Raw genomic sequence first — 17254 nt, forward strand, 5'->3', positions numbered from 1 at the left:
TTGCCATCTGGACACGCTCTTTGATTTCCTGCTGCTCCGTATCTGCTGCATGATTTTGCACCAGCATGGATGCCACACAGTTGCTGTCTCTCGTTGTGTGCCGCTGTCTCGCCGCCTCTCCACTTGCATGGTTTTCGGGACAGTGCTTGGCATGGAATTTGTGAAACAACGTGCTTATTTCTCGGAAACTTTCCACGAATTCATGTGTACTGTTGCACAGTAGCCAATCTTCCGTGTGCTCCGTCCAATTCGAGGACTGATGGTGCTACTCTACTTGCGGTCTTTGGGCGTCCCAAAAAAGAGCTTCTCGACGTCTCCGCAACGGGCCGTGCCTAGAACTGTTTGGGTGTAAGAGCAATTTCAAAGCTTGCAGCCATTGGCTGACGGCAGATTCCCTTCTCCACACTTGTTGGATCTGTTCATTTCACGCCAATTGCTGGGTCTGGGCGTCTGTGTTGGATTTGCCTGCAGCCGATCGGTCTGGCTGGACCATTTTAGGTGGGAAGATCCAGCGAAATGTCTCGGGGTTTGATCGATTTCTAGCAAGGGAAGCCGAGACTTGTGGAAAAAGGGTGTGTATGGGAAGAGTCTCTCCCGGTTTGCTGGATCCCTCAACCAAGGAGAGAGCAGTATACTTGAGACTCACTACGCTGCTACTTTGACCGCTCAGGTAAACCAAGAGCAGTCTGAAACCCGGCTGCATATCTTGGTCAAGAGTTATTGCCAATGGACAGCTACATGGATGAGAGATTTGCAGCACAAAACAGAGCTTTGCTATACTAACACGCCGGCACTACACGAGTCATATGTACATTTCGAAATACGGAGCATACTGTCTGCTGCCATCTCCAACCTACTCGCATGTACTTGTATTGCATCACCAAGACGCAGAGACTGAGACACTCCACCACACAATTTCCCGCTTGACGGGCAGAAGAGACACCATGACATCTTGATCACAGCTTGCTGTCCTTCCAGATCGGCTTCCTCTTCTCGACAAAGGCGCGCAAGCCCTCCGTCATGTTGTCTCCGCCGTCCATCTGCGGATAGACGTCTGCCAGGATGCGGTCGGTGCTCTGCTTGGGGTTCTCGGCCTCCCAGCCGGCCTGCAGGCCCTCGCGGGCCACAATGACCGAGTCGGGCGAGTTGTTGGCCAGCTCAATGGCCCATTGCAGGGCCTCGCCCACGACGTCGCCGCCGCGCACAAGCACATGGTTGACCAGCCCCCACCGCAGCATCTCGTCGGCCTTGTAGATGCGGCCCAGCAGCGCCATCTCGGACGCGCGCTGCATGCCCACGGAGCGAATCAGCCGCGGCAGCGCCCCCTGGATCGGCACCACGCCGCGGGCAGCCTCGGGCAGCGCGAAGCGGGCGTCGACGGTGGCGATGACCATGTCGGTGTTGAGGATCATCTCCATGCCGCCGCCCAGGCACAGGCCGTTGACGGCCGCGATGATGGGCTTCTTGCCGCGGCGGTTGCTCAGCCCGCCGAAGCCGCTCGCCGGCGTCTTCTTGGTCGCCTCCTCCGGGTGGGCGTTGCGGTCGTTCCACTCCTTGAGGTCGGCGCCGGCGCAGAACGCCCGGCCCATGCCGGTGATGATGGCGCACCGCAGCGACGGCTCGGCGTCGTACCACTTCCAGAGGCCCTCGAGCTGGAAGTGCATGTCGTTGCGGATGCAGTTGAGCTGCTTGGGGCGGTTGATGGTGACGAGCAGGATGTGCGAGCGCGGCGCCGTGACGATGACATCGTCGACCTTGGGGGGTGAGCTGATGGATATGGCCATGTTGATTTGATCCTTTTTATATCCTCTGTTTCTTCTATTATCGGCTGTTGTTCAAGTGTCTGGTTTCATCAAAGGAGATGCGAAGGAGGTTGACGATGTGACCTCAGCATATGTTATGCCGGATAACGAATAGAATCGCAGCAGTGGCCAGCACCAAAAGAAGCCTCGCCTCCTTATTTTTTTTTCTGCTCTCCTCCAGAGAAACCTTTATATCTCATTCACTGTATGAAAAACAATGAGATTGCGACTGCAAAATAGTTCATGGCGTCGCTGCTGACGCTCAGCTTTTGATTATGTTCTTTGCAAACTCACCCTGACGGTGTGAATGTTGGGCTCAAGTCAAGAGACAGACTTGACCGGTTGTTTTGGCTACGCGCCCTGAATGGTCCGGCGCTGTGGGGCTCAGCCTCGGCCCGTGCTTCTCCTCATTTTGAGCCGAGCGTTTTGCTTATATACCGGGACTTGATGCTGCTTGGTAGGTATGGAGTGTAAAAAAGGATTGATAAGAGGTGAATTGATTTGAGAAACGGCGGATTGGTTCTAGTGCCAATGTTGTATTACAAAAGATCTGGCTGGTGGCTGGTGGACAATTATTTGGTGTGGGTATGAACTGACACCATCTATACATACAGCCAGACCAACTTATAACAACTTCATCATCAATCTCAAAAAGTAACATGATTATTACGTATTCATTTACAAACATTCCCTGGACTATTTTCAAAAGTCCCCAGTACCCCAAGCCCCTCCCTAGTTGTACATGATTTTTTTATGTTTCGACTCCCCTTTCTTCGTTGCAGTTATGCTCTCAATTTCGCATATATACATACATTTCTTCCTACAGGACTTGGACAGTTTGACGCGGGGTTCGACAGTTGCGCGTATCTTTTACTAATCAAAAGACGCAAGTACCAAAAATGAACTGGAATAAGAGAAAGAAGGAAAAAATAAAGTAGCCGATTAGTATGAGTAGTTGCCAGAAAACAAATATCCGTGTAGTGGTGTCCCGTGTCCGCGATACAGCCCTTTACGCCGGCAAGCCTCGTTTCTCGCACTCGGTGAAGAAGATGAGCATGCGCCAGAGCTTCTTGACCAGATCCTCTGCTTCGTCGTCGAGTGCCTGTCATTGCCCCCATTCATTAGTATTCATAACAAGACCAAAAAATATCACAAAAGGACGAGAGTATTAAAACTTACCCCCTCGAGCTCCTCCACCAACGCTCCAGCAGTCCCATGCTTGCGCAAATGCTCCTCCACAGCCTCCACCAGCATCTCCTCCTGCACGCCCAGATACTCGACAATCTTCTTCTCCACAAACGGCCGCAGCTTGTCGCGCACCACCGCGTCGTCCATAAAGTCCCACTTGACCTCCCACGCCCAGAGGCCGTCCTTTTCCGACGGAATCTCCTGCGCGAGCGCCCGCACGGCCTGCGAGATTTCTTCCTCCGACATGCCTGCCGCGCCCGAGGTGGCGTCCAGCTGGATGGGGATGAGCTGGCGGCGGGTGGACTCGACTTCCTCGTCGTCCAGGAGGCCTTCGACCTCGGCGATTGTGCGGCGCTGGGGCGCTGCGCGTGAGGCTTGGGCTCGCTGGGCTGCTGCTCCGAGAGACAGCTTGAAGGGCTGCGGTGCGGCGGCGGCGGCGGCGGCTTCGCGCTGCTCCATCTCCCGAGCCTGCTGGTCCAGGAAATCGTCGGCCATGCCCCGAGCATGTTCCAGCCGGGCCTGCTCGCGGCTACGCTCCACCTTTTCGGCCTGGCGGTCGGCTTCGTCTCGCGCCTCTTCCTCGGCGCGGTCTGAATTTCGTTTCCTTGCCCAGCCGGCGCGATCTCGGTAGTACATGTGCGATTTGCGCGTCGCCTCTCGTTCGTCGTCCCAGGACTTCTCCCTCTCCAGCTGCTCCTGTTTTCTTCTCTCGAGATTCTCAATGTCGTGCCTTTCTCGCTCCCGTTCTCGCTCTAGTGCTGCCTGTCGTGATCGCTCTCTGTTGACCCATTTCCTCTCTGCTTCCGCATAAATCTTGTCGTCCTCGGCCTTGCGTTCAGCCGTATATCTCTTCCAAAGCTCTTCATCACTGGCATCGGTATCCTCGTCGTCTCTTCTAGCAGACGGATCTGAATTGTTCATTCCTCCATTCACAAAAGCCACTCTGTTAGATCCGCCTTGGCCCTTGGGTCCAGAAGGGGCGTTGGGCACCGATACGCCTCGAGGTCCCAGCGGCACATTGTTAGAGTTTCTCGGTGGCGAAGCCAGTCTTGATCGGCCAGCGCCGTTTCGTCGTCGTTCCATTTCTTCAAGCTCCTCTTCTCGCTGTAGACGTTCCATATCCCGTTGAATACTACGCTCACGGAAGGCAGCAATCTCTCCGGCAACGACCTCTCGCATTTCCGGGGGGATATCTGCCAGCTCATCTTCCTGGGCCAGAGGTATGTTGACCACCTCCACGTTCTCCTCCGTCTCGGTATTGCCCATGGCAACATCGCCATTAGTATCGGCTGTCTCGGCAACAGGGGGGTAGAATAGCTCTCGGATAACCTGTTTCAGAGCAGCGCGGGCACTCTCTATCCTCTGCTCAAAGGATGCATCCTCTGCTTTTCCTTCCTTGTAAGACTCCAGGTAGCTGAGCGATGTGGCGTCCACAGCCACTTGCAGTTTTGTCTTTTCCACATCTTCAAAAGAATCGTCGGCTGGAGCGTCACTAGTACTCGGCTGCTTCTTAGTCGGGATTTGGACCTCCTCTTCGCTAAGGAGCTTGACCGCAGCTGCCAGGGAATCAAAGTCCTCGTACAAGGCGAAGCCGAATTTGGTTCCCTTTCGCTCTTCTGACGTGCTATCCGACGGATCCCAGCGCCTCAGCTTACCAACGGCTCCAAGAAGCTTCTTGGTGCCCTCATCTCCGCCCAACCCCTCTGGAATCTGATGTAGGAAGATCGTTCGGAGTTTCTCATCGCTCGTCGGGGGGGAGTAGCGTCTGCATGCTCTCTCTCGCCGCCATTCGGCCTTGATCTGACCCTCGTTCCATGCCAAGCCCGGCTCTTCCTCCGGATTGTGCTGGTCGGTCATCGGATCTGCCGCCACCGGCTGACGCTCCTGTGCCCAGTCGAATCACGGGCGCGTTGAAGTTGATGTTGGGCATGTTGGTCGGGGCTTGGAAGGGCGGCAGGCCACTTGGACGATTAGCTTGGGGCACGTTGGCTTGCTGGAAGCCCGGCGGAGGGGCCATTCCCGGGGCAGAAGACATGCCTGGTGGAGGTCCTACAAGGACGATCGTGTTAGCATCCAGTGGCCTGTATCCGCGATGCTGGAGATGAGAGAAGCATACCTAACCCAGGAGGAGCGGCCATGCCAGGCGCCGCGCCCGGATAGCCATATCCAGGTGGCGCGCCATAAGGATTGTGCGGTGCTGGGAGTCCATTAGCTGATGCGTAGCGAGCATGAGAACGGCCTCTGTGCTGAGTACCTCCATAGGGATTGTAGGCCATGGTGACGGACTAGGCTCTGCGACTCAGAGCAGCGTCACGCAGGCAGATGGCAGAGAGACGAATTGGTCGTGTCTGCGAGTCCGATATCGCGCCGCTGAAGGGTACAGCTTGTTGAATGGCAAAAAAACAGGGATTCGGTAGAGCAGCTCGTCGATAAGCAGTCTCCAGCGAAAAAGCAGCTTCAAATTGCAGGGTTCTCAGATTGCATTGAAGCGCGATGACAAAGGAGGTTGCTCTGACGCAGTGCCAACATGTGAATAGCTTCAGAGTAAGACTGGCTCGCGATAACCAGCTGTTTTCTTCGCCAGGGTGTTCGGGTGCCGAGATCTGTTGTTGGTTTTGCGATCTGCAGGTTCGAATCGCGGCTCCATTGAACTTTCGGCAGATAAGTTCAAAGGTTGCAGCGCCCCGCATCAACGTTTATCCGCCCGCAGCTTTTTGCAACGACCTTTTGCGGGATGGAGACCTTTTTTGGCTTGGAGAGCGAAAGAGTCGAATTGCAGGAGCCATTGAGGACGGCAAAGATGTGCGTTTCTATTGTTTAATGCATACAATGAATCTTTTCTGTTTTGCTGACATTTATTATAGGGCTGCGACCTCCAGATACGGCAGCATGATGCTGTCTAGACTTGCTGCCCCGGCGCAGGCCCGCGCATTTTCTACAACACTGGCTGTGCGATTCAACGCCTCGAGGCCGAGCTTCAACGAGAGAATAAACCCTCTGGTCGGCAATTTCGTTCCTCCTACGCCAGCTCCTAAGCCCGCCGCAGCGCCAAAGTCTCAGCCCGAAACAGTCACCAAGACAGCGGAGCCCAGCGCCGAATTCACACCACCACCCCCACCTCCTCCCGCTGAATCAGAATCACCATCATCCTCCTCCGCCGACAAGTCACAATCCAAATTCCCCTACAACGCCGCCGACTCCTCCACCAGCTCCTTCAACTTCGACATTGCCGAAATCGTCGCCGCCAGATCTGCCGCCTGGGGCCAGTCCCTCAACGTCGGCGACCCCCTCCAGCGGCCCAAGATCCGCACCGAGGCCGTCACCGGCCGCACCGTCTTCATCCAGGATCGCCTGTCCCCGACGTCGGCGCCTACGCCTGCTGTGGCGATTCGCGTGCTGGAGAGGATGTGCCGGGACCAAAAGGTGCGGAACAAGTACCACTCGCAGAAATTCCATGAGAGAAAAGGGTTGAAGAAGAAGAGGTTGAGGAGTCAGCGGTGGAGGGCGAGGTTCAAGACGGGATTCAAGGCTGCTGTTAGCAAGGTGATGGAATTGAAGAAGCAGGGCTGGTAAGAAGAGATGTGGCTGTATGATGAAAGATGGATGCAATAGGGAAGCAGGATTCAGGGAAGAAAAAGGTGCGTCTGGAAAATGCCATTTAAGACGAGCTATATATACATGTACAATATGATAGATGGAGGATGAAACGCTTATATGCGAAATATATAAAGTTTTGTTATGAAACGAAAGCAATGAAGAGAATGAAAAGAAAAAAATGGAAAAAAGAAGTCATGTTATGCTGTGTAATCATTTATTCCCATTCCGTAAGTCTATTCATCAATTGTAAAACACATACATGCTAACGCTCAAAGCAAAAATCCAAGTATAAGCCAGCAAAACAAAACAACACCTCTGTGAAATCCAGCTCACTTCATCCTTACGCCATTGTGCTCCGGAATATCCCCCCCATTCCTCCCTTGTCGGGCTAGGCTGCAAGCTCTGCCCAACCTTTGGCCGCGATCGGAAAACTGCCTCCATATCTGCCTCTTCGGCCAGCTGCTCTAGCAAAAGAGTGGCTTCGTTGAGATCTTCCTCCACTGTGGGAAAGTAGCCACCTTCTTTTCGCTGTGGCATTTTGGATCTCCTGAGAGATCTGCGCCGCTCCATTTGGGCCTTTTGCTGCGCCTGCTCGAATCCAGCCATACTTTTACGAGTCCGACTAGCGAGATCTTCTGAATAGTCTGGCTCAGGGACTTTGATATCCGTTGGCTTGGTGGTAGCGGCTATAGGAGTGGGAGGGTCAAGCTCCTCATCTTCAAACAACAGAGACTTTTTACGGCTCATTGACAGTCGAGTGCGCTCAGCCAAGGAAAGTGTATGCCGTGGTTTCGTGCGCTTCATAGGTGCTGGAGTCTTGTCCTTGATAGGCTCAAGAACATCGTCTTCAGGCGCCTTTGTCGACGGCAATCGTGGAGGGCTATTTGATGCCTTTTGTCCCGGCATGGACTTTGTCCTTTCAGGGGGAGACCGACGGCGCGTCGGGCTATCATACCCTGAAGCCTTTTTCGTAGGAGAAGGAGGAGTAGCCAGCGGCGAGTCGTCAATCTGAGTCAAATCATAGGTGCTTCGCCCAGGGAAGTTCTTTTGACTCGGCCATTTCTTCAAGACCGGCGGTGTCTCGGGGCCAGAAAGTTGCGACAGGCTGGGTCGAGATATCACGGGTCTCACAGTACGGCTTGGCACAGCAAACTTATCCTGGAAGGAGGAGAAGGATGTGACTGAGCCATCGGTGCGGAATACACTTTCAGCGTCCTCCAAATCACTAATTTCGTCATCGTCGCCGCCCTCGAAGGATGAGGTGGAGAGGAGACGGCGGTCGCGGCGATCTTGCTTCACGGGCGTCCGCTTCCTCGTAAGACTTGCAGTGCTGACCTCTTTGGTTGCGATTTTTCCCAGCTCGTATTTCAGATCTGAGACCAGCGCAGCATAGTCATCCGTCATCTGGGGCGCATGCTGGAACAGCGCAGCTCTCGCTGGCTTGACTCTTCTCACAGTGTGCAGGTCTAAATGGGCTGAGAAGCCAAGGTCAATGCCCTTGGTTTTGGCGGACGAGGTCCTGGGCTTGGACGGTACGGGTGTCGCTTCACCAAATGTATTCCTGCGGAAGGCATCCCATCTATGGAGTCTCTCCTTCTGCAGCTTGACTCGACTGTCGAGTTGCTCCAGGAGGCCAACATCATCGGTGTCGAGGTCGTTCAGCCGGCCCTTTTGGGCTCTTCTCCAGACGCGGTCGAAGCCCGTAGCAAGAAGGCCGCCGTGCTTTGGGTCTCCGGTCAACAGAGCCTCCATCCAGGCCTCGCTACCGGCCCAGTTATGGTGTACAGCCCTTCGCATCTCGGCTCTGGCATTGTCAGACACTGTCTGGCCACCGCCGTCCATCTCTTTGATTTCGAGCGTTTCCCGTCTACGAATGATGTCGTCCTCCTTGTCGTCCAGGACATGGGCAAGATCTTTGAATCGAGCTTTGGCTGCTTCTTTGCGTCGCAAGACCTGGCGGATCGACGCCTTGTGGGCCATGGAGAGGGCAATCAAATGAGACTTTTCACTCTTGTAGCCCTTGTTCTCAAAGGCGAGCTCAACGGCGGGCGAGAGATGGCCGCGGCCTGTGGCAAGGCTGTCTGAAACCACTTTTTTCAGGACAGCGGTGGAAAAGAAGGCCAAGACCTCCTCCAACCTCTCGCCTTTGCACTCGTCCAGCATCGTCTTGCGGATGATGGTGTCCCGGCCGAGGTCGCCATTTTTCTTGGCTTGCTCAAGGGCTCTGACGAGTGCGGCACGGAGGTTGACGGACTGGAGCTGATCACTCGGTGGATAGAATGGCTTCAGCTTCTGTCGGATGGGAGACGGACATGTTAGCACTCAGCAATTCACCATGTCACAGAGGATGGAAAGGGTCGGTTGGCAGTCGGTAGGAGATGTGAAGAGGATACGCACATTCGCCGCCTCGTCTGGATCCCAGATGACAAACAGCTGGTACAAGGCCCATTCTACGCACTGTACTCGCCTCTTCTGGTCCTGCAGCGTGGTGCCCGAGGCCGCAAATGTCTCGGCGGCAATGCCGGGCCAGTCGGGCAGCTGGTCGAGGTTGAGCAGCTTGACGTTGGTCAGGAACAGCGCCAGAGAGGCCGGACCTGCAGCCGCTACGCCTCCACCTGCATTCGGCTCTGCAGGGGCATTGCCGGACGGGATCTCAGTTGATTCGGGCTTCGCAAGGCCGCGCACGGGTCTGGCAAAGGCTGCGGCGGCCACGGCAGCGGCGGCGGCTGCTCGAAGAGGCCGGGCGGTGGATGAAGGCACGCGAGAGGCGCGCGTCCGAGTAAGGAGCTGCGTCTGCTGGACGACTGTCGCCATCTCGGCGCCCTCGTGCGGCCGCGGTGGCTGGCGGCGCAGTTGAGATGCGATGCTGTGCTGCGAGGCTGCGATGCAGGTGATGCGATGCTTTGCGTCGTGTCTCGCCTCCTGCGTGCGTGCTTGCGTGCTTGCTTGCTTGCTTACTGCTCTGTGCCCCGACTTGGAACCGGTATGAGAAGGACTGTGGGAGAAGAGCAGGCAGTGCTGGATGTGTCGAAGGCGTCGAGCGGTCCCTTGATGAGTGAAAAGCGAGAGATGCAGGGAATCCAGCAATTGGCCGCTACAGCATCGTCGGGCTCGCAATTGGGACTCCAAGTGTGTCTGCACGCCGATTGCCAGTTCAGATGCAGATGCAGATGCGGCGGGACTGGCTGTGAGTGGCTGCGGATAAGATTGAAGGTTGATGTGAGGTTGGAGCTGGAGAAGGTTGGTGGAGAGGCCTGTGTGGAGAGGCTTGTGTGGAATGCCGGCCACTGATTCACTCAGGCACCGCAGGGGCTGGTGGGCTTGCCAGCGGACAGGCCAGCGGGCTCGCAGTGGGCGCTCGTAGTGGGCTGCCAGTGGGTGCGCCCCGCCAACCAGCGCATCACAGGTGTCGGTGAGCGCTGCAGCAGCCCACTGGAGCTGGGGGGGGGGGGCCACGGCGGCAAGGCGCATTTATACTGCGCTGTCCCGCATTTTGGACGGCGCTGGCCAGTGTGTTTATGAACACTTCACCTTACATATCGTCGACAGTACAGGCTGTTTATGGATGCATGGCGGCCAATGAGAGGGGGGGGCAGTGGCTGCGTGCTTGCAGCTTATACGGGAGATGCGGAGAGGATATTGCATGAGAGCGTGGGAGCATGACTATGAATGAGCATGATTTATGAGCATTGGCGAGTGAGATGTGTGGATTGAGCCCGACACACGACACAATCTGCCGGTTCAGGCTGTGATTCCAATCATTAATCATGAATGACCTCGGAGAATTGGTGAGCGTGCATTATCAGCATGAGGCAGGTGATAATGAACACTCAATGAGTTGATCGTGGACGCGGCAATAGTTTCAAGGGCTCATCGTCGATAACTCGGCATATCAATGCTCAAGTTTCTGTAGATGGCACCATGCCTACTAGAGATGTAGGCCGTACGGATACTTGATATGGGGATCAATGATTCTCCCGCGCCGTACCAAGAATAGCACAAGCTTTCCTTTTTTGAACCTCACAAGTCATGAGATCAACGACATACATCATCAGCATCATCGTCAGTTGTAATACCTCAACACCAACATGGTATCACCACCAGCGTCACCATCATCATGATTATCACCACCACGATGTTCCGCTGCCATCGGCTCCAATGCCAACAAGAATAGGACCATCATCACCACCATCATCACCCTCACCATCACCATCACCCTCCGTGGCATTGCCATGCGTCTCGCACATTCCCAGCCCCGCCGCCATCCTCAGCAGCTCATCCCCGTTGCCATATCCCGGCCCAGCCTTGACCGTCGCGTCCACAGGCCCGTACAGGAACCACGCACTCATCGGTTGCGCCGTCACTTTCCAGTCCTCCCCCGGTCCATCGCTCGACACCGCCAGTCTCTGGACGCCGACGTTGCCCGCCAGCAGATACGCCGTCGAGTTGGCCCCTGGACTTGGGTAGTCCAGCATCTTGAGCGGCGCCTTTGCGTAGCCGACGGGCACGTCCTTGAGCGTTGCTGGGAAATACGCGACGCCGTCGAGCACCAGGTCGCCGCTCGAGGGCTGCCACTCCTTTTCGACGTCGCGCGGGATGCGAAGCGAGCCCTCGGCGGTCCAGTGCAGGAAGCCGGTGATCCACCCTGAGATGCGGTAGTCAGGGGGCCCGCCGCAGGAGAAGAGGCGCTGGGACCGCACAATATTGTTCCAGAAGTCCTTTGTTTCTTCGCTGCCGGGGCGGTCCCATGTGTCGACGAAGCGCTGCAGAATTGGCCGCAGACGCTCGGCATAGTCTGCCGGCTCCTCTCCCCACTCCTTCAGCCTGTCCAGCTTGCTGAGCAGCTTCACCCAATCGTCTCGCGTGCCCAGCAGGGTCACCTCGGGGAGGCCACAGGTGATGCCCCCACTGAACTCAAAGTAATGCTGCATCAAGCCCATCATCAGCACAGTGGCTGTGAGGCCGTCATTCTCATCTGTCGTGGTGAAGCCGGGCGTGATCCAGTCCAGCAGCCAATCGGTCTTGACCCTCTTCTGGATCTCGCCTCCAAACGCCGCAATCACGTCATGCCATGACAGACGCCACACTTGGATCTCTTGCTTGCCGTCAATGTCGACAAAGAGGTGTCGGACGTCTTCGGCATGTGCAGTCATGTAGAAGTTGAGCTGCACCAGAATCTCAAACCATACCTCGTCAGGCCGCAGGACAAGGCTCTGGTGCTGGCCCCACGCCTCGATTGCCCCTCTCACGAGACTGTCCGATGATGGGAAGACGGTGCCATTGGGAAACACGTCCTCGCCAGCAGTGCCAAAATCAGCAAACGATGACATGAGAAGCTCCGGCGAGTATGGCGTCCGCGGCGGGAACTCTCGGGGCAGCTTTGCCGGAGCAGCTCCGACGCAGACGTCACAGCGCCGGACGTCGAGAGCGGGAGTGGGGCCACATCCGGATCGACAGGGACCGTGATGGCAGCGGCAAGAGGCGCACGGCCACAAAGGCCGGACAAGATGAATGCCCCTATCTGAAGCAGCATGGTGCTTTTACTCCGTGGATGAGGGGGGGGGACAGTGTGTTTGTTTTGGTGCAAGCGTGAGTTATGCAAGCAAGCTATTGCCAGCGTCAAGGGAGCGAAGCCGCTGCAGATGATGATGCTGCTGCTAATGCATGCAGGGCAAACCAAATCTTACAGAGCTGGCCGTTGACAACTTACAAGCACTAGTTTTATGCAACTCATCACGGGCAGCAAAAGGGGGCTTACTCGACCAGCCGGGGAGAGCTTCCGCGGGCGGATGGATGATCAACATTCCTCAGTCCCTCAGCATCAAATCACGAGGCTACGATATGGGGTAAGTTGATGAGGTGCTGTACCTAATATGAAACAGTCTCCCTTGTAACACGTTCCTGTAGACGCGCAGTCATGCCTTTAAGCTTCAAAGGCTTAGAGACAGATGCTGGAAACGCAAGTCCATTACCCGTTATAACATCCACGTGGCCACGAAATAGTATAGCACATGATGAGCTGTTCCATCCTCCAATCCATTCAGGAACGACTGTAGACATTCATAGGCATAGCCCCTGCATGATGGAAAGCCAATTGCAAGTCTAGACTCTGGGAGTAGAGTCGTAGCATAAGTACATGTAGCCTATAATACACGAGAAATCCAGAAAAAGGCCCCTTGCATATTCCTTCTGCCAACACTTTACGTCTCTAGCCGCATGTAAGCCATGTCCAGCCCAAGCCACGGCATGCCACGTAGAGGGCCTCGGCTTGCGTTTAGGTTAGCACGTATTACACGGGGTGTATCAACTGGCGGAAGGTTTCCGCATACCGCAGCGGAAAGATGTAATTTTTGGTGAGATGCAAGGCAAGAAAGACGAGGTATGTGTTTTTTTTTATTTCCTGCTCCATCTGCCATGTTGCCTGCTAGCATGTATTCTATTGGGTCTAGGATCAGTTAAAGAAGAAGGCTACTGGACGCCGCTGCTAGTAGCAGAAATGGACAAGTGCTCTTTTGACTGGCATGCTGAGACTTTTTGTTTAGTCACCTGTTGCTGCCATGTCTCACTTTACATCATTTTCTTTCGGGGCAGCCCGGGTGCTAAACACCGATCATTGCATGTAGACTACATGTAGTCTAAAACTCCAAGGGTCCACGTATCGTCCCCTTCCTAATTAGGCAATTCCAGATACAAACGATGTTTGATTGCATGACAGGTGTGGCATGGCATGCCTTAGCGCAAGATTGTGTTGTGTGACACCAGCCTAGCTTGAGAGAAAGGACGTCGAGTTAAGAAAGGAGGCGAACCGTTTTAGACGGGGATGATGGTGAGTTTACCGTGTCTGGTAAGTACTGAGATCATTGTGACCTCATTTTCAGCTGCTGGACGGTTTGGGGATGGACTGCAAAGAGTTGGGTATTTTTAGCACAAAGGATTGTTTCATCACAAATTATAGAAGTTTTTTTTTTTTATAAGTTTGTTTTCATTGATGTGATATGCCGAATCGTTATGCTATCAAAAGAAGTTGCTAATAATACCCAATTACAAAAAAAAAAAAAAAAAAGGAAGAATAGATAATATATCTATATGATGTTCCCGATAATCCCAGCGCCTTGCCATTCATTCATTGCATTTGATAAAACAAGCTCAAGAAGCGAAGAGAAGATGTAATGCAGAAAAAGGGTGCAGGCTTTTCATTCAACAGGCTTGTGCGTGTAATGATGCCGTAGTAGAAATGAAGAAGAGACAAAAAAAGACTCGGACCCATCAATCATATCCTGGATCGGAGTTCCTCAGGCTGACGAGCTAGTCAATCCTCGCGGCTGTCGTCCTGGACACGCTTGACAACCTCGACCAGACGGGGGTAGATCTTCTCGGTGGCCTGGATGCCGCAGACCTTTGCGACAACGTCCTCGGGGGTGTTGTCAGACATGATGGCCGAGAGCTCCTTGGACTCGTCGTCGCCCTCGACGTCCTGGAAACGGAACGTCATCTCAATGGCGTCGAGGAGGTAGTCAATGGGCATGTTGTTCTCGGCAGCCTCGGCGGCGGGGCCGACGAAGCGCTCCTTGCGCGACAGCTTGCGCAGAGGAGCACGGCCGACTCGCTCGACGGCATCCTCCAAGTGAGGGTTGCCAATGCGCTTGATGATCTTGTTCATGTAGGCGATCTGGGCGTCCTCGGAGATGCCGTGCTTGGCGACGAGCAGGTTCTTGGACTCGGTCAGGGCGCCGCGCACCTCGGCCATGATCTGCTTGTCCTGCAGGGCGTCGAAGACGGTGCGCTTGCGGCGGTTGTAGCCGTGGTAGGCGGCGGTGGCGTGGCCGGTGTTGACGGTGTAGAGCTTGCGCTCGATGTACGGCGCCAGGTTGTCGACCCAGTTGATGCCGTCGATGGAGGGGATGCCGACGTCCTCGAACGGCGTCTTGTCCACCACCCACTCGAAGAACTTCTCCAGCGTCACGTCCAGGCCGGCGTTGGGGTCCTGGGCGGGCACGATGCGGTCAATGGCCGAGTTTGCGTAGCGGGCACGCAGGTGGTGAGAGTCGAGGCGCTCCGGGCTGGTGTTGCGGGCGTCCTTGATGTGGCCGGCCAGCGTGTCCGTGGCGCCGATGGCGTTCTCGCAGGCAATGACGTGCAGCGGCGTCTGCTCCGGGCCGTCGGCGCGGGCGTCGATGCCCTTTGCGATGACGGGGGCGATGAACTTGAGGATGTTGGGGCCGACGGAGCAGGTGACGACGTCGGCGGTGCGGATCTCGTCGACCAGGGCGTCCTCGTGGGTCCGCGAGTTGATGGCGCGGTAGTTTGTGATTGTGTTTTCAGAGGTGCCCTCGGAGCCGACCTCGATGACTCTGTACGAGGGCGTGGCGTTGATGGTGTCGATGAGGTCGCCGTTGACGTCGGCGAAGACGACTTCATAGCCCGAGTTGTGGAGGAAGCAGGCGACAAAGCCGCGGCCTGGGCATGTTAGAACGGAATGGATATACAAGGCTTGTGGGATTACATGTGCATACCGATGTTGCCAGCGCCAAAGTGAACTGCCTTTTTGCCCATCTTGGCCATGATTGTGGTTTAGAAGAGGGTAAGTGGATGGGTATAGGTGGATATAGGTGGTTGAGAGGATAGGATCAGCCGGCAATGCAGAGGCGGACTGATGGCAGGATATATAGATGTTATATAGATGTAAAGTTTATAAGTCAAGTGAGGTGAGGATGGATGGATGGTTTTAAACGGTGGACCGTTTTGGACTGTTTAGATGCTGAGGATGATGAGCCGAGACTAAGATGCAAGAGGGAAGCGCGCTTTATATAATGCTCGGCGCTCGTAGGCGAAACTCTGCTGCCAGAGTCGACGATGATGGCGAGCGCAGCACAAACGGGCTCGAAACATGGCCAGAAGCCGGGGGTGGAGGCAGGGCGTGCGTGCCGATGACGATGGCGGGTCCGGCACCAAGCATTCAGGGAACTTTGGCGAGCTGATGGGCCATATCGTCAGAGACGGCCAGGGAGTCGCGCAGCGTACTTGTACAGGTACAGGTACGGGCGGGGCTGCAGGGAGCAATCCACTGGACAGCTGCGAATTACTGGAGACTGGAGAATGCAACGGACGCTGAGACGCTGAGACGCCAGACGGTACGAGTCGGAGTGGAGGCAAGACATCATGGCGCGCGGCGGCCAATCAGCGGCCTCTGGCTGACGCCTGGCGCAGTGGCCGTGGCGCAGGCTCGGGGCGGGTCTGGCGCTGGCAAAGCTGCGCGGCGGTACTTGCATTTGCCCTGGGCGCTGCTGCAGAAGCGTGTACACTCTGTGCCACTCTTTCACATGCACGCATCACCGCACCTCCATATCAGCGCATGTGCTGTGCTGTATGCTGCGCTGTATTTTATTGATTGCTGTCCAGAACGCTGCAGTCGGTAGCTGAACCCGAAACTCGGCGTCTCTGCTCGACAACGTGTTTGGCCGTATCATGACTCCGTCTCACAAACTACGCCAGCATGGCATCAGATGCTTTCGCTGCTCATGTTTGCTGCTGTGCTGCTGTGCCACACCGGCATCATCATCAGCATCATCGTCATGACTGACTCTCTGCCCGCCGTTTCCAACAACCTCCGTCAGGGGGGGACCGTGGGATGGAAACCTACCTCCGTTTGCCTGCCCCAAAACCAAGGAAATTCCTCTGCGCCTTTTTGTCGTGGTTTCTGGAGCGGCGTGCCGTTCTCCGCCCAAACTAACGTCATCCGGCGCTGCTTTTGCTTGTGCAGTTTTCTCACGATAGCACGGTACAGTAACATCCACTAACGAAACAGACCAGACGCGCTGTTACTGCTGCAAAGCCCCCCCCGAAACTTGCGCTGGTTTAGCGGTCGGGTGGCTCCAAGCTAGAGCGAACCCAGGGGGCCACTGAGGCGGGCTAAGAAATGGGGGACGCTGTAATAGCGAGTGGGGAGTGACATCAACACCGCTTCACCACCCTTTTGCGGCTTCCATCCTTCACGATACCTGCTGGCTGCACGATGCGATTTGGCTTCGATTCGATCGAGGCCGCTACGGGGGAATATGCAGAATGGCTGAACCCTGCGTCACGGGTCAGCTTATGGAGAGGAATTTGGCAATTTTATTTTCCTCCGTCCGGCGAGGCGAGGCAAGGCTGGGGTGATATCATTCCAGCCGCGAGGTCCAGATGGAAGCTTACTCGTGGCTCGCACTAGGAAACGGCGCAGGTCTCGTCTCGTCTCGTCTCTGTTCCTATGGCGTTGATTAACTCCAACCCTCGCTAGTATCGCATCTGCTTGTTTACAATGGGCGGTTTAGCGTCGCTCGCTCGTTGAAAGCCGCTCTTGGATGCCACACCTTTGGTATGTGTCTATGCTCTCGAGATGTGTCTGGGGCATCGCATCACATCGCATCTTCAAAAGCTCGTCTCCTATCATCTTCTGTGGCTTGTCCCCCCTAAACTCAGGATCCCTACCCTCCCCCCTTCACAAGGCTACCTGTCAAAGACAAACTCTGATGCTGCTTAGGCTTACCAGATGCAGACACGTTCGTATCTACGATCGTCGCCTCACAGGGGACCCCCCGGCAGCACAATGACGTCGATTGAGGGGGCTTCATTGCCAAGCAAGCTGCTTCACACAAATCACAGCTTGCCAGGACGTGGCATTTTGTGTT

At 55.4% G+C, this 17254-nt stretch overlaps 8 protein-coding genes across 8 annotated transcripts; 2 read left to right on the forward strand and 6 right to left on the reverse strand.

The window, feature by feature from the left end:
- Positions 1–956: 956 nt before the first annotated feature.
- On the reverse strand, positions 957–1784 carry TrAtP1_013193 (uncharacterized protein; the record flags this gene model as incomplete). The annotated part of the gene is made up of 1 exon (XM_014088797.2): positions 957–1784. The coding sequence occupies one exon, from the start codon at positions 1782–1784 to the stop codon at positions 957–959; it is 828 nt and encodes a 275-aa protein (XP_013944272.1).
- A 1027-nt stretch (positions 1785–2811) lies between these two features.
- On the reverse strand, positions 2812–4847 carry TrAtP1_013194 (uncharacterized protein; the record flags this gene model as incomplete). Its single annotated transcript, XM_014088798.2, has 2 exons — positions 2812–2904; positions 2982–4847. 2 exons carry the CDS (start codon positions 4845–4847, stop codon positions 2812–2814), a joined length of 1959 nt encoding a protein of 652 aa, XP_013944273.2.
- A 209-nt stretch (positions 4848–5056) lies between these two features.
- Positions 5057–5266, reverse strand: TrAtP1_013195 (uncharacterized protein; the record flags this gene model as incomplete). Its single annotated transcript, XM_066115824.1, has 1 exon — positions 5057–5266. One exon carries the CDS (start codon positions 5264–5266, stop codon positions 5057–5059), a length of 210 nt encoding a protein of 69 aa, XP_065971924.1.
- Positions 5267–5724: 458 nt separating this feature from the next.
- TrAtP1_013196 (mitochondrial 37S ribosomal protein bS21m) lies at positions 5725–6563 on the forward strand (the record flags this gene model as incomplete). The annotated part of the gene is made up of 2 exons (XM_014088799.2): positions 5725–5792; positions 5855–6563. The coding sequence occupies 2 exons, from the start codon at positions 5725–5727 to the stop codon at positions 6561–6563; spliced, it is 777 nt and encodes a 258-aa protein (XP_013944274.2).
- Positions 6564–6827: 264 nt separating this feature from the next.
- On the reverse strand, positions 6828–9401 carry TrAtP1_013197 (uncharacterized protein; the record flags this gene model as incomplete). Its single annotated transcript, XM_014088800.2, has 2 exons — positions 6828–8879; positions 8985–9401. 2 exons carry the CDS (start codon positions 9399–9401, stop codon positions 6828–6830), a joined length of 2469 nt encoding a protein of 822 aa, XP_013944275.2.
- Positions 9402–10711: 1310 nt separating this feature from the next.
- On the reverse strand, positions 10712–11917 carry TrAtP1_013198 (uncharacterized protein; the record flags this gene model as incomplete). The annotated part of the gene is made up of 1 exon (XM_066115825.1): positions 10712–11917. The coding sequence occupies one exon, from the start codon at positions 11915–11917 to the stop codon at positions 10712–10714; it is 1206 nt and encodes a 401-aa protein (XP_065971925.1).
- A 17-nt stretch (positions 11918–11934) lies between these two features.
- Positions 11935–12180, forward strand: TrAtP1_013199 (uncharacterized protein; the record flags this gene model as incomplete). Its single annotated transcript, XM_066115826.1, has 1 exon — positions 11935–12180. One exon carries the CDS (start codon positions 11935–11937, stop codon positions 12178–12180), a length of 246 nt encoding a protein of 81 aa, XP_065971926.1.
- A 1246-nt stretch (positions 12181–13426) lies between these two features.
- Positions 13427–15357, reverse strand: TrAtP1_013200 (uncharacterized protein). The gene is made up of 2 exons (XM_014088802.2): positions 15101–15357; positions 13427–15044 (listed from the first exon to the last, which is right to left on the reverse strand). The coding sequence occupies exons 1-2, from the start codon at positions 15147–15149 to the stop codon at positions 13897–13899; spliced, it is 1197 nt and encodes a 398-aa protein (XP_013944277.2). The 5' UTR covers positions 15150–15357; the 3' UTR covers positions 13427–13896.
- Positions 15358–17254: the final 1897 nt, after the last annotated feature.

The sequence above is a fragment of the Trichoderma atroviride genome, chromosome 7 (genome assembly GCF_020647795.1).
Source record: "Trichoderma atroviride chromosome 7, complete sequence".
Lineage (NCBI taxonomy): Eukaryota > Fungi > Ascomycota > Sordariomycetes > Hypocreales > Hypocreaceae > Trichoderma > Trichoderma atroviride.